At 37.9% G+C, this 22,442-nt stretch overlaps 1 protein-coding gene across 6 annotated transcripts in view; it reads left to right on the top strand.

The window, feature by feature from the left end:
- The window catches only part of LOC306869626 (acetyl-CoA carboxylase 2-like), a 31,753-nt gene extending 11,024 nt beyond the window's left edge, over window positions 1-20,729 (top strand). For 4 of the 6 annotated variants that reach the window (XM_079416438.1, XM_079416443.1, XM_079416442.1 and 1 more), the window contains 37 exons: window positions 71-205; window positions 801-947; window positions 1,035-1,223; window positions 1,386-1,486; window positions 2,444-2,532; window positions 2,716-2,840; window positions 3,016-3,129; window positions 3,802-3,915; window positions 3,988-4,077; window positions 4,161-4,279; window positions 4,601-4,642; window positions 5,768-5,791; window positions 6,284-6,427; window positions 6,510-6,609; window positions 7,600-7,707; window positions 7,782-7,838; window positions 7,915-7,956; window positions 8,042-8,257; window positions 9,231-9,386; window positions 9,495-9,698; window positions 10,521-10,676; window positions 10,781-10,903; window positions 11,132-11,401; window positions 11,617-11,714; window positions 11,806-11,926; window positions 12,063-12,173; window positions 12,324-12,467; window positions 17,230-17,350; window positions 17,472-17,568; window positions 17,660-17,756; window positions 17,885-18,020; window positions 18,506-18,683; window positions 18,764-18,876; window positions 18,970-19,124; window positions 19,273-19,443; window positions 19,634-19,770; window positions 20,513-20,729. In XM_079416438.1, the coding sequence (XP_079272564.1) occupies window positions 71-205; window positions 801-947; window positions 1,035-1,223; window positions 1,386-1,486; window positions 2,444-2,532; window positions 2,716-2,840; window positions 3,016-3,129; window positions 3,802-3,915; window positions 3,988-4,077; window positions 4,161-4,279; window positions 4,601-4,642; window positions 5,768-5,791; window positions 6,284-6,427; window positions 6,510-6,609; window positions 7,600-7,707; window positions 7,782-7,838; window positions 7,915-7,956; window positions 8,042-8,257; window positions 9,231-9,386; window positions 9,495-9,698; window positions 10,521-10,676; window positions 10,781-10,903; window positions 11,132-11,401; window positions 11,617-11,714; window positions 11,806-11,926; window positions 12,063-12,173; window positions 12,324-12,467; window positions 17,230-17,350; window positions 17,472-17,568; window positions 17,660-17,756; window positions 17,885-18,020; window positions 18,506-18,683; window positions 18,764-18,876; window positions 18,970-19,124; window positions 19,273-19,443; window positions 19,634-19,770; window positions 20,513-20,639 (4,671 nt within the window). In that variant the 3' untranslated portion in view covers window positions 20,640-20,729. The remainder of the gene's footprint in view (window positions 1-70; window positions 206-800; window positions 948-1,034; window positions 1,224-1,385; window positions 1,487-2,443; window positions 2,533-2,715; window positions 2,841-3,015; window positions 3,130-3,801; window positions 3,916-3,987; window positions 4,078-4,160; window positions 4,280-4,600; window positions 4,643-5,767; window positions 5,792-6,283; window positions 6,428-6,509; window positions 6,610-7,599; window positions 7,708-7,781; window positions 7,839-7,914; window positions 7,957-8,041; window positions 8,258-9,230; window positions 9,387-9,494; window positions 9,699-10,520; window positions 10,677-10,780; window positions 10,904-11,131; window positions 11,402-11,616; window positions 11,715-11,805; window positions 11,927-12,062; window positions 12,174-12,323; window positions 12,468-17,229; window positions 17,351-17,471; window positions 17,569-17,659; window positions 17,757-17,884; window positions 18,021-18,505; window positions 18,684-18,763; window positions 18,877-18,969; window positions 19,125-19,272; window positions 19,444-19,633; window positions 19,771-20,512) is intronic. The other 2 variants (XM_079416439.1, XM_079416440.1) reach the window with 2 other exon arrangements.
- Window positions 20,730-22,442: the final 1,713 nt, after the last annotated feature.

The raw sequence follows: 22,442 nt of genomic DNA, 5'->3' as shown, positions 1-22,442 counted from the left end.
TTTTGTGGCACTGACAGATGTTTTAAATTGCTTATTAGAGTGGTTGTTTGCTTTTGCCATCTTTTTACAGGTCATGAAGATGGTGATGACCCTGCATGTCCAGCATTCAGGTTGCATTCACTTTTTAAAAAGACCAGGGACAGTATTAGAGCCTGGGTGTGTAGTGGCCCGAATGGACCTGGATGACCCCAGCTGTATTCATCCGGTGATTCGTCTATAATTTCTCCTCACAAGATAAAGCACATGATCAAATCCACTTACCGTTTAGTACTGTTTGCATTTAGATTTAGTCATTTAGCAGACACTTTTATCCATAGCGACTTACAAATTAGGACAATAGAAGCAATCAAACCAACAAAAGAGCGATAATATGTAGATTGCTGTATATAAGAAAATGTAGGAATTATTGTAAAGAAAAACAGCCCAAGCACACTTTTCGAGCAATATAATATAAATGATGTACTGTTCAAAATTAAGAGTATTGTGACACCTTTTGGTTGTAAGATGTTAGTGTATCGTGTTCATAATTAATGTGATCAACTATTCCTGTGAGGAACTTACATTTGCAAAATAAATCTTGAAATCAGCTGGTTAAAAGAAAAGTGAAGTCAGCTCTGTTAAAAGATGTAGCATAATTTGGTCCGATATCTAATGCACTCATGCATTTTTGAACGTAATTCATGCATGTTTGAGAGTCCAAATAATTTTTGGGGCCACAGTTTTTGCTTTTTACCAGTGTCATTTATAGACGTACTGCCATCTGTGATGAGGAGTATTAATTATCTGTCTACTCCCATCAGGTAAAGCCGAATACAGAGCCATTACCATCCCAGGAGCCTTTACCTGTTGTAGGGGAGAGGCTTCACCAAGTGTTCCACAGTGTTCTGGAGAACCTGGTGAAAATTATGGATGGATACTGTCTACCGGAGCCATACTTCAGTCAAAAAGTCAGAACATTAATCCACTGAGCTGACTCAAAGTAGCAAGAGAACAGTGTGCAGTTTGGTCTGTTAACTATCGATATGCCGTTACAGCTGAAAAAGTGGCTCGACACGCTGATGAGGACACTTCGGGATCCATCTTTACCTCTTCTTGAACTGCAGGAGATTATGACCAGCGTGGCAGGGCGTATACCAGCTACTGTGGAGAAGGCCATTCGAAAGGTCATGGCACAGTACGCCAGTAACATTACCTCTGTGCTCTGTCAGTTCCCCGGCCAAAGGGTGAGTGATGAAATTAATATACATATCTGGAACAGTGCTCATATCTCTAGACAGTGTTACAAAGAGTCAAATTTAGTTGATACCAATTTATATTACTTGATAGATTCTCTTTGCAAAGATACTGTGCATGATTGAAGTTGTGGGGGCAAAAACTGTTTCCAGATAGCAAACATACTTGACAGCCATGCTGCTACACTTCAGAGGAAAGCTGACCGAGAGGTTTTCTTCATGAACACTCAAAGCATCGTGCAACTGGTGCAAAGGTGAGAATTGCCTGATGACTCGCTCAGGCTGATAACATAGATTCTACCTCAGCTGTTATCTTAAAGGAGACATATTATGCCCTGTTTTACAATATGTAATATAAGTCTTTGGTGTCCCCAGAATGTGTCTGTGAAGTTTTGAAAATGCCTATTTTGAGTGGAAGCAGAAACACTCTGATTTTCGTGCCTGTTTCTTTCAATCCAAATGAGCTGCTGCTCCCACCCCCTTTCCAGAACAGAGCTGCGCCATTTCAACTCGTACTTGCTAAAAACATCTGTTTTGGTTCTGATTATCATGCTTATCGCGCTGAAATCATGCATTTTAAACCATATGAGTTCAAACATCTGATATACGGTTTTCTGAGCGCAGACGGACACCTAAGTTCATTCACACACGAGTTTAAACACACACGAGTTACAAAAACAGTCAGTTATGTCTGTGAAGGTAAACAGCTGGGAAATAAATCGCTTGATTATTTTAGACCTGTGTGGCAGCAGCATACACTAAATAAATCAATAAATCCACTGCTCTGTCTCTGAGGCTGGGACTAAATCGTGTTCTGTGCTCGTCTGTGCAGCCAAAGGCAGAACAGTTAGCATGTTTTGCTCAAACTTTCACCATGGCATTAGATCTGGTACACCGTTGTCGCTTGCAAATCAAAATGATGGTGTCGATTAAGGGACGGCAATATTCTAATGAGATCCCTTTGCCACGTCACCAAGGGAGCGAAATCAGACGCGCTCGTTTTTTCAGAAGCTTGCAGAAAAAGGCTTACCAAAACAAAGTTACTGGGTTAATCTTGTTCACGTTTCCTTGGTTGGTAGATGCACTGGGGACCAGATTATAGCACTTAAAACCTGGAAAAGTCAGATTTTCATGATATGTCCCCTTTAAGATATCCAAAGACTTCTGTTAACTAGAAAATGTCACTATGCACCTGTTTTTAATCATTTTAGGTACCGAAGTGGCATCAGGGGTTATATGAAATCAGTTGTGCTGGATCTTCTGAGACAGTACATTCAGGTGGAGATGCAGTTTCAGCAGGGTAAATCTCCCAGTGTAATCTTGATGTACTGTCACGTCAGAGCAAACAGAAGATGATTTCAGAAGTTTTACCTTTTTTTTTTCAAATATATCTGGAAAAAGTTAGATAAAGGACATAAACCTGAAAATGATTAGTTTTAATAAAATTTTTATAAAAAGTATAATTCTCTCATTCTCATGACAGCTCATTATGATAAATGTGTCATCAACCTAAGAGAGCAGTACAAGCCTGACATGACTCCAGTACTGGAGTGCATCTTCTCCCATGCTCAGGTCTCCAAGAAGAACATCCTAGTCACCATGCTCATAGTAAGATCCTTTCTGAAATACTTAAGTGCTTATTTATTTTAAGCTGTGGCTTTGCAAGTTGATTCCACTCAATCATTATGAAAATAGCAATAGAATGTTTAAGTAGGAGTAACTTGTAGTTTGTTTTCATTGATACATTTTTTGCTCATTTATATAATGCAACATTTTTTTTCAGGACCAGCTCTGTGGCCGGGACCCAACTCTTGCTGATGAGCTCATGGTCATTCTAAATGAGCTCACACAACTCAGTAAAATGGAAAACTCTAAAGTAGCGCTTCGGGCCAGACAGGTATGAATCTCAAGGGCTGTGATCTTTGAACTCCAGCACTTATGTGTTAATGTTGACTCTGTTCAAAATAGCATATGTACTGTACTATTTTATCAGTATGTAAAGTGGTTTCAACTTTGATAATGTGACACTGAAGTCTAGAGTAATGGCTGCTGATATTTTAGAAAATAGAAAACTGTTATCTTAAACTATAATATTTCACAATATTCCCATTTTTACAGTATTTTTACTGTATGCAGCATCGGAGGGCCTTTCAAAAATATATAAAAAAAAAACTGATAGTGTATACCAGGGGTATGTCAGTCCTGGAGTGCTGATGTCCTGCAGAGTTTAGCTCACCTAAATTGCCTACCCCTGGTGTATACTGTGTAAAGTATGCACATAGGATGACCAACAACATTTTTTTTCTAAAATAATACTGTATCCCTTCCATATCCGGTATAGCATCATATCTCTTTTTGACTATATGATTGGACAGCCAAAAGCTAAATTTTGTAAAAACATAACGTCACACTCTAAATAAAACATGGAATATTGTGTAGTCATGTGATAACAAAATAGCATACTAATTTATGATGCTTATTATTTAGAAAAAAAAAATAGTTTGCAGCACGCAGTATACACAACACATTATGCACTACGCAACTGGCAATAACAACTCTGTTTCTTCAGGTGTTGATTGCCTCTCATCTGCCCTCATATGAACTCAGACATAACCAGGTGGAATCCATCTTTTTATCAGCTATTGATATGTATGGACATCAGTTCTGTCCCGAGAACCTCAAGGTAAAGTATCAGCAATTATTTTGTCTTTACCGCTTTGACACTTTTATATATTTGATTATATAAATCCTGCAGAAACTCATCCTGTCTGAAACCTCCATCTTCGACGTCTTGCCCAGTTTCTTCTATCACAACAACCGGGTGGTTTGCATGGCTGCCTTAGAGGTCAGTAAAGCTTGACCTTTTCTTCCCAAATGTTAGTGGTATGCAGTCAGGCCTTTCCAATGTATTGTGTGGGAATTCCTCAGGTATACGTACGGAGGGGATATATAGCGTATGAACTAAACAGCCTTCAGCATCATAAGCTGCAGGATGGAACATGTGCAGTGGATTTCCAGTTCATGTTACCGTCATCCCACCCTAACAGGTATAGCAGCAACCACACGTAGTATCTTTATATACTGAATAGGGCTTACAAACACGATCCAGATACTGAAATCTCCAGTGTACTCCCATGACTTCAGAAAACACACAATGGGATCGTTTTTGGTATGATCTTTATTAATGGTAGTTAATGAACTGAGCTGTGGTGCTTAACAGGCCACACTGTTCATGTAATAGAATAACAATAAAATTTTACCCGGATGCATAGTACAACTGTTTTCTAGTCTGAATGTTTCTGTATGATCCCTTGTAACATTTATTCTCCTATTTTGACATTGTTTTCTGTGTATCTCTCCTCTGAAAGAGAGCCTTACGCCTCATTGAGCCAGTCCGTGCCCAAACCCACGTAATAAGCTCTTTATTTTTTAGCATCTCTTTAATAAAGTAATATATAACAGAGTGCACAAAAACAGATTCTGTCTTACACTCCTAACTTCCCACTTTGGTGTAAAGCCTGGTTTGGGTTTCCTTTACTAAGCTATACTGGGAGATGGTATTGAGCACAGCACAGGGGCAAATGGATTTCACACCATCACGCTGGGGTGATCGATCAACTTGTTTTGAGTATGAAAGAAAAAGTGATTAGATTGCAGTTAGTTTTAATTATTTAAAATAGACACTGCTTTCTTTGTATGTGTCAGTCGACATGAAATCAAAATTGACCCTGTTTACTTTTCTACACATTACCAGCCTCATTTATCAATGATTCATCAAAAATTTTCTCTTTGTTTTTTTTGTCCATCTTTCATCAAAATTCAATAACCATAAATATGTCACATTATGGAAGTAAAATGGGTTGTGAACACCTTTTCATGTTGATTTTAAATATTAAAGCATATTTACAAATTCTTTATAGAAATATTAAAATTTCTTCAAATATAGTTTCCTTCAAGTCAAAGCAGATTGGTCAATCACACTGAATCACATTCACCTAAAAATGAAAATTTTGTCATCATTTACTCACCCTTATGTTGTTCCAAAACTATACGAGTTTCTTCCTGATGTTAAACATAAAAGAAGATATTTTGAAGAATGCTGGTAAGCAAACAGTTGATGGTCCCCATTAACTTCCATAGTTTCTTTCCCTACTATGGAAGTCAATACAACTGTTTGGTTCTTCAAAATATCTTGTTTTGTGTTCAACATAAGAAAGAAACGTATACAGGTTTGGAATGACACGAGGGTGAGTAAATGATGACACAATTTTGACTATACCTTTAACTGGGTTGTTCTGTATATGAATAGTATAAGAATTGTGATGTTTTCTCATAAAATGCTAAAAGTGATTCCCTTACAGTTACATTTGCTTGCTAATTTTCAACCTAATGATAAATAATGATTAAAATCTATTTTGATTTTTTTATAGACAAATATTTCTATTAAGATTGTTTTTAACATAATCATGATAGAAAGACATCCAAAGTTAGAGGATGACAATCCAATGCTAACAGCTCACCTGCTCTCATTTCAGAGGGAGCAGTCCTACTTTGAACAGGTAGAGTACAGCTCCTCCCTGCAACCAGTCAGCCTCGTGTGTTCAGAAACACAGACAGTAATACATCTGCAGCAATGCATGCTGGATGCAACTGTTTAATGATTTGAAGAAATTTAGCCTAAAGTGTATTCCTTTTAATTGTTTTCATTTGGATTTAATGGCTCAGATAATTGTCAATTTATTGGGTAATTCTACAATCCTAAATTGGCCTTAAATGTGCTTTTAGTCAGCACAGTATTAAAATGTGGAATGCATTTACCAATCATTCCTGAACTCTTGCCTTTTTAATTTAGATGAGCCACATAATCCAATTTCGCTCAAGCTGAAACCATCAGGAAGATCACTGAGTATTTTGCATTTAAACTTGTGCTTTCTTCATACAGCACAAGCAGTGCCATTCGTTCAGTCTTTTTGTCTTTAACTGGTACCCATAATTCCCTACTTTTGCCTGTTTGCATTCACACACCCATACACTGTCCTCTCTCCTCTCAGATTTTCTGTTCCTATGAATGATACGGGAGAGTTTCAAACGATGCGTCGTCAGGGCAGTGAGCTCTTCTTGGAGGGGGCGCTGTCACCCCCCTGTCAGAGGATGGGAGCCATGGTCGCCTTCCATAGTTTTGAACACTTCAAAAGGTGCCTTCACTTCTTCTTTTTTTGATTAAATGGTTAATATAATGGAAGATGTGATCTGATCTGTGGTTTGATTGTATTGTAGGTGTTTTGATGAAGTGATCTGCCGCTTTGCGGATCCGCTCTGTGAGAGTTCTCTATTCTCTGATGGCTGTTCCACCTTCTGTGATGGGGAGAGCTGTAAGGTCAGAGTTAGGAGAACGATTCAATCAACTCACGATGTGATACTATTCACAGTACTGATTTCACAATATGAACAAAACGAGATTTAAGACAAATTATAAAAGGTGTCCTTTTATTATTGCTTGGACAAAATTCTGCACATTTCTTTGTGAAATTGAAATATGTCAAATAACAAAACTTAGCTGAAATTTGAAAACAAACCCCAAACCAAATATATAACACAAGTAAATGAAATTAGTTTTTGCAATCACTGCATTTTATTCACGATCCAAACAAAGATACTGCATACATGCAGCATGAGCAATTTTTTTATCTGAATTAGATTAATTTCAAAATTTGAAGCAAAAACAGAATGGTCTGACTTTCGTTTTATGAAACTATACTACATAAAACCTATATGCACGAAAAACAAAAACAGCAGATGAGCTGAATGAAAACTCACTTTCTGCCAGAAGGTGGCGTTTGGTTGCCACTGTAAAGAAAGCAAGGCTTTAATATGGTTTATTCAGAGGCAAGATGAAAAGAAAACACCATCTAAACTTTACTAAAGACTGTTCCACTCAAAGATACATTCATATAAACTCAATTGTATTGCGATTCATTTAACGTCTCAACCAACTTTAATCATCACATATTTGTATTGATTGTCAAACGTCTAGGGCTGCATCGTTACATCCCTAGAAACAAACTATTTCACCCCAAATTTTTTTTTTTTTTTTTTTATGTCGTCATTTACTCAGCCTCATGTCATTCCAAGCCCAAATGACTTTCATTTTTCTATGAAACACAATATTTAGTTAATGGTTGAGATCACTGTACATGCAGGTACATCTAAAAAAAAATTGAGTATCGTGAAAAAGTTTCAAAAACTGAAACTTTCATATATATTTTACATTCATAACATGTAAAGTAACACATTTCAAAAGTTTTTCTGTTTTAATTTTGATGATTAGTTGTGTTAGATGTACCTGTATGGTCTTTCTCTGTTTCAGAACATGAAGGAAAATCCCATACACATCATAAATGTGTCAATCAAACAAGCAGACACTGAAGATGATGATGCTTTAGTCAAAGCTTTCACTGTCTTTGCTAATTCTAAAGTAAGTACATTAAAGTCTTGTCCTTTTAGCTGTGCGTGCTGTGCCATGACTTAACTCTTTGTGCCTCATTTCAGAAAACTCTGCTCTATGAGTATGGAATCAGAAGAATCACATTTTTAGTTGCTCAAAAGGTGAATGCTCAGATGCATAAATGACAAAATATGTTGTCAATTAAAAAAGATTAAAATGATAAATCTTCCCCTTCAGCGGGAGTTCCCGAAGTACTTCACGTTCAGGGCCAGAGATGAAGTAAGTGATGCATCTGTTGATTCGATCATTTAAAAATGTGCATTGTAGAGTAACACCTGAACATTGTCCTTGTTTTTCTCTTTAGTTCCATGAAGACAGAATCTACCGTAACCTGGAGCCTGCTCTGGCCTTCCAGCTTGAGCTGAATCGTATGCGTAACTTTGATCTGACGGCCGTGCCCTGTGCCCATCACAGGATGCAACTGTACCTGGGTGCTGCTCGTGTGGAAGAGGGGGCAGAGGTCACAGATTATCGTTTCTTTATCAGAGCCATCATTCGCCACTCTGACCTCATCACCAAGGTAACCAATATTACTACTAGACAGTATGAAATATTATATTTAATGGAAATGAAACTACAATATACAACTTATAGATACATTTTTCACAGTCTTTTATTTTGTCAGTGTGAATATTTGTGTCAGAACTCATGTGATTACATTAGTCTAACTGGACACCATCATTAATGCATGCTTGAATAACTCTTGGCATAAATCTTAAAATATTTGACTATCCTGAATAGAATTTTTGCACATTTGTGCAAAATTATTTTTGTTTATAGAACACTAGCATTTAAAATATGGGGTTAGAATTGTAAGATTTTTTTAAATGTCTTTGAAAGACTTTTCATCAGCCATTACTCCAGTCTTGAGTGTCCTCAAGAAATCATTCTGATATGCTGATTTGGTGCTGAAGAAACATTTATAATTATTAATGTATTGTACTTGCTACGTGTACTGCGTTAGGCTAACCGAGACTTGTCATAGCACTATTGTCCTCTTTTGTAAGTCGCTTTGGATAAAAGCGTCTGCTGAATGACTAAATGTATAAATGTAATGCAATGTAAGTTTTTTGTGAAAATTGTGATGCTGTTCTTCAAAAATTTCTACACATTTTTCAACAAAGAAATATGCATTTATTTGAAATATATTTTTTGCAACAATTTGAAAGTCTTTATTGTCACTTTTGATAAATTGAATGCATTCTTGCAGAATTAAAGTATTATTTTTTAATTAAAATCAAAAACTTATTTAACCCAAAGCTTTTAATGCTAGTTTATATATTGATGCACATTGTGTCAAATTGCTTCAAACATACACTTGTTTCAGACTTGGCAATTGAAAATAGATGTTAAAATGTTAATAGTAATTCATAAATCTTGTATTAAAAGTTGTAATTTCATTAAAAAAAAAAAGACGCAGGTTGTTGATGGGTATATATGTCCCATATTTTATGAAAAGCTTTTCTGATTTAATTTTTTCATTCTTTCTGTAGGAGGCCTCGTTTGAGTACCTGCAGAATGAGGGAGAGAGGCTGTTGCTGGAAGCGATGGATGAGCTTGAAGTGGCCTTCAGTAACATACCCACTCGTACTGACTGCAATCACATCTTTCTCAATTTTGTACCCACTGTTATAATGGACCCCTCAAAGGTTAGATTCAAAAACATGAAACTCTTTTTCTTTTAACTCTTAAATGTATTAAATCATAGCTACTGTCAGTGTTCCTGACCTGTATTGTTCTGTCTTCTTTTCCTACAGATAGAGGAGTCTGTCCGCTCAATGGTGATGCGGTATGGTAGTCGTTTGTGGAAGCTGCGCGTTCTACAGGCTGAGCTGAAGATCAACATCCGCCTCACCACCAATGGAGATGTCATTCCCATCCGCCTCTTCCTCACCAATGAGTCCGGCTACTATTTGGACATCAGCCTATACAAGGAGGTCACTGACCCCTCCACTGGACAGGTAGAATCTACATTCACCGGATTGTGATTATATCACATGACACATTGGCATAACACCAAGTAGTCAAGGAGGAATAAATGTGTGAAGGAATTACTTTTTCTTTATTCAGTTACGGATTTCAAAGGTACGTAGACTGATATCTGACCCAGTTGTTTTTTGAGAGTCACTGCTCAAGTGCAGAACATTTGAAGGTCAAAAGTTCAGTGGTACATCAGCTCAGACACAACAGCAGCTGTGTTTATCAATATGCTTTTGGACTTGGTAGCGTTTCTTCACCTGACCGTTTTCTTCCTACCAACATAAAAACTGTTTTTTTAGAGGGTGCAAGACTGCTAAACCACAACACAGGGTCATGAGTGTAGTTTGAGTATAGCTTGCACAAACAATGGCTAATTCAATGTCATATATGTGCTTTCATCTATATTTGTCTGTGCATTTGCAATTCCTCTTGCCAACTGAACCTGATTTACTACTGATTGCCACATTAGCTTGGCCATCTAAAAATAGGAAAAATGGTCATGGTCTTGAGCGTTTCAGTCTTAAGTTTCCCCCATTCAAGTAGATATTGCATTACTCTAAACAATAAATTACCAAAACGGTATGTCCTCTGAGTGAGACTTTGGTGTTGAACAATTCTAGACAGGCTAGAAATCAAATAAAAAACTACAGATTGTATTAGAATAAATTTATTAACTCCAAGGCCACCTACTGTCCACAACAGTATCTGAAGACCACATGGCTTCTCCATTTTTTCATAATTTACCGAATAAGGGTTAGGGATAAGGATTTTGTCAAATACTTGCGTGTTTTAATGTTCTGCAGATAACGTTCCAGTCGTTTGGAGACAAGCAAGGTCCACTGCACGGCATACTAATCAACACACCATATGTCACAAAAGATTTACTGCAGGCCAAACGCTTCCAGGCTCAGACCCTTGGCACCACGTATGTCTATGACTTCCCTGAGATGTTCAGACAGGTGAGGTGATTCAGTTAAGATTAAACCTGTTCTCACTGTGATTGTGGCAGTCTTGTTTCTGGAATGTATTGACATTAGCCCATTATTTTTCTTTCTGTTGCCAGGCTTTGTTTAAGCTTTGGGGACCAGGAGACAGCTACCCTAAAGACGTGTTGATGTGTAATGAACTGGTCCTGGATTCTCAGGGGAGACTTGTGCAGATGAACCAACTACCAGGAGACAATGAGGTGCATCAATGAATTCTCGCCATATTCCTTGAGGGATTTTCTCTTGCACAGGACTAATTCTCTGTGGATCATAGGAGAATGCTGTTCATCAATCAGAATTATGAAGCTTGTTTACATTTTGATAATTTACCTTGTAAAGAAAAGATAGTAAATGTAAATAACTTTTTTGCAACAATGAAGTAAATGGATGAGCTCTATGCAAGTCATTTGTTTGTCCTCCCTTTCCAGATTGGCATGGTGGCTTTCCGCATGAAAATGAAGACTCCAGAGTACCCAGAGGGCCGAGATATCATTGTGATCTGTAATGATATTACCCATATGATTGGCTCATTTGGGCCCCAGGAGGATGAGCTTTTTTTACGGGCATCTGAGCTGGCCAGAGCAGAGGGGATTCCACGTATCTACATCGCAGCCAATAGTGGAGCTCGAATTGGCCTGGCGGAGGAGATCCGCCACATGTTTCAAGTGGCTTGGATCGACCCAGATGACCCTTATAAGGTGACCGAATGCTTAATGTGTGGTCAAATTTACCGTTGCTTGGCTGGGCAGTTTTGTGTTAATTTTGCTGTAAAATCGCTAATGTTATTGCAGCTTTGTAAAATCAAACCATCACTGACTCTTGGGTTTTTTAATTTTATGAATCAAATTTGATGCAGTTTTGCTTTGTTTACACAGCTTTTGTTCAAGTCTATTATTCTGTTTTGCCCCTGCAGGGTTTTAAGTACCTATATCTGACGCCTCAGGACTACACCTGCATCAGTTCCTCTAATTCTGTCCACTGTCACCATGTAGAGGAGGGAGGAGAGTCAAGGCAAGCCTACTGGTTTCAGTATGCACAGAAAGACCTATACCCAAACACCTCTCTCTCTCATCGGCTCTTGTGTGTTCAAATAATGTCTCAGGTACATCATCACAGACATCATAGGGAAGGAGGAGGGTCTTGGAGTGGAGAATCTGAGGGGTTCTGGCACCATAGCTGGAGAAACGTCTCAGGCTTATAAGGAAATCATCACCATAAGCATGGTAAGATTTAACATCTACCAATAATCTCATCAAACAATTTACAGTGTGCCAGGAACAAAATGCCAATGTGTATTATATATGCAATAATATATCATCTATGTTTTGGTCTTCTAGTAATCGTTCTGTGTTCCTCTAGGTCACATGTCGTGCTATAGGAATTGGTGCGTATCTGGTACGTCTAGGACAAAGAGTAATTCAAGTGGAAAACTCCCATATCATTCTGACTGGGGCTGGGGCACTAAACAAGGTGTGGAATTTCACATCTGCAGTCACACCTTAACATGTCAAGTGTCATGTTTATGTGGGCTGCGTTTCCTTAATTCTTGAGAATAGATGAAGCCACTTTAATTCAGTGATTTTAAGTCTTGAATTTTTTAATTCTGTATTTCTTTTGTAGGTACTGGGTCGTGAAGTCTACACCTCCAATAACCAGCTGGGAGGGGTTCAGATCATGCACAACAATGGAGTGACGCACAACATCGTGCCAGATGACTTTGAAGGGGTGTTAACTATACTACAGTGGCTATCCTACATGCCAAAGGTAGTCTGTTCACAAGATACTGTTGGATGAATCTCAAAACAAACAAACAAGAAAACATGTCCAGTTCATATTTATCCCCAAAATAATCAGTCAAATACTTTTATTTAGCAAAGATGCATTAAAGGGTTAGTTCAACCAAAAATGAAAATTCAGTCATTAATTACTCACCCTCATGTCGTTCCAAACCCATAATACCTTCGTTCATCTTCGGAACACAAATTAAGATATTTTTGATGAATTCCGAGAGCTCTCTTACCCTCCCATAGACAGCAAGGGTACTCCTATGATCAAGGTCCAGAAACATAGTAAGGACATCGATAAAATAATCCATGTGACATCAGTGGTTCAACTGTAACTTTTTGAAGCTACGAAAATACTTCAACAATTTGTCTCCTCTGCATCACCCTGGTGGCAGTTTGGAGATTATCACGACATATGCGCATGCTTTGATCTGAACTAACACACAACCACTGATGTCACATGAATTATTTTATCGATGTCCTTACTATGTTTCTGTGCCTTGATGGTGGTAGTGCCCTTGCTGTCTATGGGAGGGTCAGAGAGCTCTCGGAATTCATCAAATATATCTTAATTTGTGTTCCGAAGATGAACGAAGGTATTATGGGTTTGGAACGACGTGAGGGTGAGTAATTAATGACAGAATTTTCATTTTTGGGTGAACTATCTCTTTAAGTGACAGGCTTAAAGGGTTACTCCACTCCAAAATGAAGCAGGGTGGTAGTGATCTCACACAGCTCTGACAGTGTGTGACTCTGACACCTATGTGTAGCCATTCATCCACATTTGAACAGAGTGGACAGTGAAATTGCTATAAATACAGAGTGATAAGGAAGAAAATAAAAAATCAAACCTGGTTTAAAATCCAGCAATACAACTGTAACTGTGTAACTTTACAACAGCAACACTGCTTTACAAAAAAAAGCAAAACAGCAAGACTGATTTGAGATCAAAACAAAAATTTAAAAAATGCTGTCTAATTGCTCTTGCGGTATTTTGATGTCACACACAGAACGGTCTGTGCAGTGCTGCTTCAAGTCCAACACCTATTGTGTTTTATTTGGAGACGCACAACAGTTTTTCGGTGGCTTTATAAGTAATATTTTCACGTACACAATTTAGCAAAATCAGACAATATTGTGTCTAATACCTCAATAGTAACTTCTTTATTTACAACAATTCAATAATAAGATCACATTTGCAACTGGTCAGTGTTCAAAAAATGCTGGGAAATCACTTCATGTAGCCCTACAAGAGTGATTACTGATAAACTGTCTGAAAAAAGAAAGTCACGTTTTAGTGAAGAAAAAAAATCACCCACTGACTTTCAAAGCTGCTACATAGTAACGACTTTCTACTTCGCGGACCTTGATAGAAATGAAGTGGAGTGAAAAGTACAATATTTGTCTTTCAAATGTAGTGAAGTTAACGTCATAATTTTCCAGAAAAAAGTAACACTCAAGTAAAGTACAGATACTAAAAAGTGTACTTAAGTACAATACTCAAGTAAATGTACTTAGTTACTGTCCGCCTCTGCTTGTAGGTGTTACTAGACTTTGAGTGAAGGTAACCTGTGGCAAATTCAATTCAATGGGTATGATTTGGAAAGGCACACACGTCTTAATAAAAGCTCCAACAGATGATAATGCATATCAGAGCAAAAACCAAGCTCTGGGGTCAAAAGAACAGTCTGTAGAGCTCAGAAACAGGTTTGAGTCAAGCCACACATCTGGGGAAGAGTTCAGAAAAAAAATTCTGCTTCATTGAAGGGTCACGGAAGCATGTAGTCTCTGTTACCCTTAATGGAAGAAGTTTGAAACAACCAGGATTCTTCTTAGAGCTGGCCCTGCTGGCAAAACTGAGCAACTGATGGAGAAGGGCTTTGGTTAGAGTGGTGACGATGAACCTGATGGTCACTCTAGTGGAGCTCCATGGTCATATGTGGAGATAGGAGAAATCTACAGAAGGACAAACATCACTGCAACACTCCACCGATCTGGGCTTTATGGCGGTGTGGCCAAACTCAATCCTCTCCTCAGTGAAGACAAAAGAAAACACACTTGGAATTTACAAAAAAGCACCTAAAGGACCCTCAGGCTCTGAGAAACAAGATTCTCTGGTCTGATGAACCTCAATTCTAAGCATCATGTTTGAAGGGAACCCGGCTCTGCTTATCACATGCGGAGTACCATCCCAAAAGTTAAGTGTGCTGGTAGCAGCCTCATGCTATGGGGCTGTTTTTCAGCAGCAGGGACTGAGGGACTCGTCAGAGTAGAAGAAAAGCTCAATGCACCAAAATATTGAGATAGCCTTAATGAAAACCCAGTCCAGAGCATTCAGAACCTCAGATGGGCAGAAGGTTTACCTTCCAACAGGACAATGGGCCTAAGCACAGAAGGAGTGGCTTATAGACAACTCAATGAATGTCCTTGAGTGGCCCAGCCTGAGCTTGAAACCAATAAAATATTTCTGGAGAAACCTGGAAATGTGTGTCTGCCCCATCCAACCTGACAGAGCTTGAGAGGTGAAGAGGCGAGGAGAAGAATGGCAGATAATTGCCAAATGATGATGAGCAAAGCTTGTCGCATCAAACAAAAAAAGACTTGAGGCTGTAAAGGTGCTTCAGCTAAATATTTAGTTATGAATACTTATGCAATGTACTTATTTCAGTTTTTTTATTTGTAATTAATTTACAAAGTGACCGTTCTGTTTTTGCTTTGTCAATAGGGTGTATGGAGTGTAGACTGATGTAGAAAAATAATAATAATTTAAAGCAGTTAACAAGGTAGCAACATAACAAAACGTGAAAACAATGAAGGGCACTTGTGTGTGTAATATGTACACACACATACATATTACAATTGAAATAATAATGTTGCACTTTTCAGCTTTACAGAAATGAAAGTTGGATGGTGAATGGGTTTAATCTTCAAGGTTGAATTTTTATGCCAATAAATAAATTATATATAAGACATTTGCAAATATGATTAAAAGATGAATATGAGACAAAACTACAGAATGTCACATTTTATTATTAGCCGTTTCAACACGTATATGTTTTACCAAATAAAAAGAACAGCACTTTTAGAGTTCATCCCACTCATTGATGTGAGCATAAGTATTGGGACAGTTGAACATAAGGCAGATATAAAAGATTAAAAGCTATTATTTAGTTGCAGATCCCTTGCACACAATCACAGCAGTGAGTCTGTGACCCATAGACATCACCAGACTCTTGGTCTCATCCTTTGAAATGCTTTTCCCAGCCTTTAATGCAGCCAATTCCAATTGTTGCTTGTTTTGGGGAGTTTCTGTCTTTACTCTCCTCTCCAGCTGGTGAAATTCATGTTCAATCGGATTTAAATCTGGAGATTGACTTGGGCAATCCAAGACTTTCCATTTCTTTGCCCTTATAAATTCCTTGACTGAACTTGCAGGGTGTTTTGGGTCATTGTCCTGATGCAATATGAAGCACTTTCCAATGAATCTGGTGGCATCTTCTTGAATATTGGTAGGCAAGATGGTTTTGTACTCTTCCAAATTCATTCTGCTACTGTCATCATATATTAAGTCATCAGTAAAGTTGAGAGGGCCTGTTCCAGAGACAGCCATGCATGCCCATGCCATGACACCACCTCCACCATGCTTTACAGATGAGGCTGCATGCTTGGGATCATTGCAGTTCCCTTTTTTCTCCACATTTTTGCTTTCGCATCACTTAGATAAAGGTTCATCTTTGTCTCATCGGTCCATAAACACAGCTCCAAAACTCTTCTGGTTCACCTTTGTGCTTTTTTGCTAACTCTAATCTTGCCTTTCTATTTTTGGTGCTGGTCAGAGGTTTGCATCTTGCTGTGTAGCATCTGTAATTCTGTGTCTAAGTCTCCTGAGGACAGTAGATTGTCAGAGCATCACCCAGCTTTCTGGAAGTTGTTGGTGATTTTACAGACACGTCTTTTAGGATTCATTTTCACAGCTTTTATGATTTGTCTGTCATCAACTACTGTTGTTTTCTCAGCCGATCAGGTAGTTGTTGGTTGCTGGTGTCGCTGGTGGTTTCCAAACTCTTGATTTCTCCATGCCCTTTGTTTTTGCTATAGCTATAACTGATTTCCTCTTTTATCATCAAAATTGCTTGCTTTTCTCTCAAAGTCAGCTCCCTTATCTTCATCCTGGTTTGTGTGTGTCATCATCGAATGCAAGATTCAGAATACAGAAGTAATGGATATAACTGATACGGGGGATGAAACTCTAAAAGTGCTGAACTTCTTAGCTGGTAACACATCTATGTGTTGAATTACCCAATAATAAAATGTGACATTCTGTAGTTTTATCTCATATTCATCTTTTAATCATATTTGTAAATGTCTTGACTCCACAGCCAACAGAGCAATTTTGTCTTTACTGTTCCAATACTTTTGGAGGGCACTGTATATTAGGGATGGTAAAATTTCATAGATTTGCATCGGCATGAAAGCTAATGATGCGAAGCGTCATAAAAAAGTGTGCATCAGATAGAAGTTGGCATTTGTATCCCGATGCATCATTTCTAACATATTTGCATCAGTAAAAACGGTCAAATATATATATTGTCCAGTTATGATCTTGACAGGCTTTAGATGTAATCTTTAGCTTGACTTTAAGTAGTCTGGGCTGTTAGTCCAAATGACAAAAGGGCCAGAGGTGTTTTTGTGTTCGATTAAATTAACATCAAACCCTACTTGTGTTTGCTGTTATAATTTAGAGCAATCAAAGTCCTGTCCCAATAATGCCTCCTACTGATCCAGTTGAGAGAGAGATCGATTTTGTTCCCACAAAAGCCCCCTATGACCCTCGCTGGCTGCTGTGTGGACGACCCCATCTCAGTAAGAATCTAATTATTCACACAATCTGTTATGAACATAGACATACTCTCAGCCTGTCTGCATGGGAGCTCAGGATGATACTGCAAACTCAGCCTTTCTTTCTTTGAATTTGTGTTGATAGCTGTGAAGGGAGCATGGCAGAGTGGGTTCTTTGACCATGGTACGTTTATGGAGGTGATGGCTACCTGGGCACAGACAGTGGTGGTGGGCAGAGCCAGGTAAAAGACAGAACATTAAGGGAAGATGTCAAACAAACATTTTGATTTAACTGAATATTCTCAGCTGAATGAGACTGTGAATGTCCTACAGGCTTGGTGGGATTCCTCTTGGTGTCATTGCTGTTGAGACCCGCACAGTTGAGGTTACCATTCCAGCAGATCCAGCCAACTTGGACTCAGAGGCAAAGGTCAGAGTCCTGACACTATGAACATTTTAGGCCCTGACTGTGGTTGCCTTAAGTCTTCCCTGTGTTTGCTGTTAGCATGTCCCAATTATTCTTATCATTATGCACTTAAAGTGTCTTTTCTGCCTCAGATCTATCAGCAGGCTGGTCAAGTGTGGTTCCCAGATTCGGCATATAAAACCGCTCAGGCTATTGAGGATTTCAACAGGGAGAAACTTCCACTTATGGTGTTTGCCAACTGGAGAGGCTTCTCTGGAGGCATGAAAGGTATATAGGTGGTTTTCATATGAGTTTGCATTTTAATGGACCCGTTCAAAAGGTTAGGGTTATAAAGTTTTTATTTTATTCAGCAGGGATGCATTAAATTGGTCTTTCTATTCATCAAAGAATGCTATCATGATTTTCACAAACATATTAAGCAGCACAGCTGTTTTCATCATTTATAATAATAAGAAATGTTTCTTAAGCATCAAATCAGCATATTAGAATGATTTCTGAAGGATCATGTGACACTGAAGACTGGAGTTACTGACTACTGAAAATTCAGTTTTGCCATCACCGAAATAAGTTACACTTTAAAATATATTCATATAGAAATTAGTTTTTTTACCATTTTAATAATATTTCACAGTATTACTGTATTTTTTATCAAATAAATGCAGCCTTGGAACTTTCAGGAACAACTTTTGAATGGCAGTGTATCTGCAACGTTTTAAGGGGTTTTCTTTCGGCATGAATGCTCTGTGTGTCAGATATGTATGACCAGGTGCTAAAGTTTGGCTCTTACATCGTGGATGCCCTGCGAGAGTTCACCCAGCCTGTACTGGTTTACATCCCTCCCCACGCTGAGCTGAGAGGAGGATCATGGGTCGTGATCGACCCCACTATAAACCTTCAGCACATGGAGCTCTATGCAGATCGAGAAAGCAGGTGAGCTTCTCGATACAGCTTCCCACTAAATCTTTTTGCCCATTGATCTTATTTGACTGTTCACCTCAATTCCTCTTCAGAGGGGGTGTTCTAGAGGCCGAGGGTACAGTAGAGATAAAGTTCAGAAAGAAAGACCTGCTAAAGACCATACAAAGAATTGATGTGGTATATTCCCGTCTGGCTGAGCAGCTAGGTATAGCAATTCATCTCACTTGAACACAAATTTACTCACTGGCCCAGGGAATGTCTACCTGTGACACACGGTTTACTGTTGTACTCCATGTAGGCAACCCGGAGTTACCAAGCCAGGAGCGCAAAGACTTGGAGGCCAAACTGAAGTCTAGAGAGGAGTTCCTTCTTCCCATCTACCACCAGGTGGCGGTGCAGTTTGTGGACCTTCATGACACTCCAGGAAGAATGCAGGAAAAGGGTGTCATCACGGTATAAACAAACTAAACATTAGGCACATAAGGCTCCATATGTCACCTTTTATGAAGAGTTTTTTCCCATAGCTGTGGATCACGTGCAAGAAGTCTACCAGTTTTAAAGAGGGGCCAATCTGATTTTTCACCTAATCAAATGTTTCCAGGACATCCTGGACTGGAAGAACGCTAGGTCATTCTTTTACTGGCGTCTGAGGCGACTGCTGTTGGAGGAGGTAGTGAAGGGGGAGATCATGCAGGCCAACCAAGATCTGAGCAACGGCCACATACAGTCCATGTTACGCCGCTGGTTTGTGGAGACAGAAGGGGCTGTAAAAGTAAAGAAACTTAATTCATGTATGATGGGGAAAAACTGAAGATTTCTGTTTTTCTCTCTTACTGAAGTCGACAATTTATAACACAAATTCAGACAATTGTCAGCTTAGTTTCTGACATGGTTTGCCAAAAAAAAAAGCAACAGTTATTGTAAAACACTAAAAATCATTTTTTGTTAATTGGATCTTTCAGGCGTATCTATGGGACAATAACAAAGTGGTGGTAGAGTGGCTGGAAAACCATCTGTCACAGCAGGATGGGACACGTTCAGTCGTCAGAGAGAACATTAAATGCTTAAAGAGGGACTACGCTCTCAAACACATCCGCAGGTAATTTTCTCCCCCCCGGATAGGCATTGAATTCGTTTTTTTTCCCATGGATGCATTAGCACACACTACTGTAAAATACTTTTTTTTTTTTTTTTTTTGTATAAAATATTTTTTGTTTTTCAAAGGTATCTTATGTTCACCAAGGCTGCATTTATTTGGTCAAAATTACAGTAATACTGTAAAATATTATTACAATTTAAAAGAGCTTTTTACTATTTTAAAATGTAATTTATTCCTGTAAAGGAATAAATCAAAGCTGAATTTCAGCAGCTATTACTCCAGTGTCACATTATCCTTCAGACATCATATGCTAATTTGGTGCTCAGGAAACATTATCAATGTTTCAAACAGTTATGCTGCGTAATAGGCCCTATTTGTGATAATTTGATACATTTTCTGTGATAAACAGAAAGATGAAAAGAACAGCATTGATTGAAAATGTCGTTTTTTGTATAACAATGTCACTTTTGATCAATTTAATGTGTCACTACAGAATAAAAGTATAAACTACTTTTTGAAAAAAATCCCCGAAATGACCCCAAACCTCTAAAAAGCCAAAAGCCAAAGCTTTGCATCCAACACCATTCCTGGTTTTCTGTTTCTCAAATCTAACATGATTCTCAAATCTTTTTTATGATAATTAAACTTTAAGTCAAATTTAGCACAAACACAATGACCAGCAAACAGTCATTGGTTGTATAAGCAAACCTCTTTTAAAACTTGTCCTGCATTATATGTTTAGCTTAGTCCAGGCCAACCCAGAAGTGACCATGGACTGCATCATCCAGATGGCACAGAACATCACTCCCTCACAGAGAGCCAAAATCTGCCACCTGCTGGCTACTATGGACAACTCTACCACCAGCTGATCACTTCTATGCCATTTAAATAAACCTACACAGAGAGATGATATTCAAATGGTATTAAATAATAGTGCTTTAAAACTTAAAAAAATAGAACTCTTTTGGTCGGTTCTTTGGATCAACACATTGGTCAGTAGCCTTAAACGCACAATTTTAAATGTCAGCAATCGCATAGTCCACCTACTCATCTTACTGCACAGTTGCTGTTAGTGTGACTCACAGTGACCATGTTAGGATGAACATTTCTCATGGAGCACCAGAGCATTTCTTTAAACTCACTCTCAAGAGAGGGAAACTAGTATACAGTGTTTATCTGTTCACACTTGTGCCTTTTTTTTTTATCTGTTCACACTTGTGCCTTTTGTGTCCTTTCTGTGGAAATAACCGACTGATGAATGTACAATGAGTGGACGAGACTGAATATCAGATGGTTTTAGGGAATCACCGATGCTTGGAACGCACATTCATGCTGTATAGCACTTCCTCAGGAATGTATGCAACATTAATTAAGCAGAACAAACTATTAAATCTATAGTATTAGAATGAAGTAACAGTATTACACTGTATAGATATCAGGGGAATTATTGATGATAACGTTCATTTCTAATAACATATAGTAGTTATGAACAAACAAATATACATTCAAATTTTGAAATTCATTTATCTGTTCATATTGAATGTACATTAACTAATCTGCTTGGTGTTAAAAATATTACATAATGAAAGTAGTTATCCAGTGTTATTTATCAATATCAGGGCCACTGCATATTTGAATGGCTTGAACTTTGGTTGTTAGAATAGTTTATTTCACACGACTGCAGGTAATTCTTCTGTTCATATGAACGCAGCCATACAGGATGTGCTGGTTCTATGAATGGATAAATTTGTGTACCTACTGCTGCTGTACTGTACTCAGCTGTTGATTCTGATTAAAGAAGACTTCTTGATCAGATGTAATGCATTAAATCAGTTTTGTGTGTTTTTAGAACATACAAGTCAGATTAATACTAGAGCCAACGTGCCTGACTTTATCACGCTGTTTTTAAAAAGAGATTTATGATTATGCATTAAATAATCTGTGTTTTCATTTTGGTGAGTTTGTGGTCATTTTTCCAATTCATAATTATCTTAATCTTAGAAGAACATTGTTTTGCCAAATCATTTATATGCAGGGTGGCATTTCATTTATGTAATGTCACTCATATCACTTCAGTTAAATGCCACCATGCAATACAGTTCATACATACTGTAAGTAGCTAGTTACAGTACGTCATTTTATCACATCGACATACCAAATTTGATTGATTTCTTTCATGAATTGCAGTGATTGCTCTAAAATATGAGACACCAATGTTTCAGGAGTTTAGGACCCATTCCTATTTGGGTTTATGTATATGCTTTATTTTTTTAAGATTAACTGTTTTTTCCAAGCCATTGTTAGATGCCTGTGTTTCCTATCATAGCTGTGCAAAGATTTCAAAAACAGTATCATAGCTACTAGACTATTTCTTGTTACAGTTTCAAATCTGTATTTAACCTCAGAATTATCTCAAAGTAAGTCTGATTTTGTGGTGGCTGTGCTTTTAAATTATTATAAACTTAATTCAAATGATGAAGGATGGACAAATGATACAAGGTTAACCTTGTCTGGTTTACATGTTTGAAAATGATAAACAGTTGAAAACTTTTGAAATTTAGATAAGGTAATCTGTAACCTATTACATTTCCAAAGTAACCGTCCCAACACTGGTAAACAAAAAAAATTAAAAGTCATTACGAATTAAAAGGAAATTAAATGAATACGTCTTT

This window comes from Barbus barbus (assembly GCF_936440315.1).
Source record: "Barbus barbus genome assembly, chromosome: 5".
Classification (NCBI taxonomy): domain Eukaryota; kingdom Metazoa; phylum Chordata; class Actinopteri; order Cypriniformes; family Cyprinidae; genus Barbus; species Barbus barbus.
Note: the sequence above shows the minus strand (reverse complement) of the source record. Positions and strands in the feature narration are given on the sequence as shown.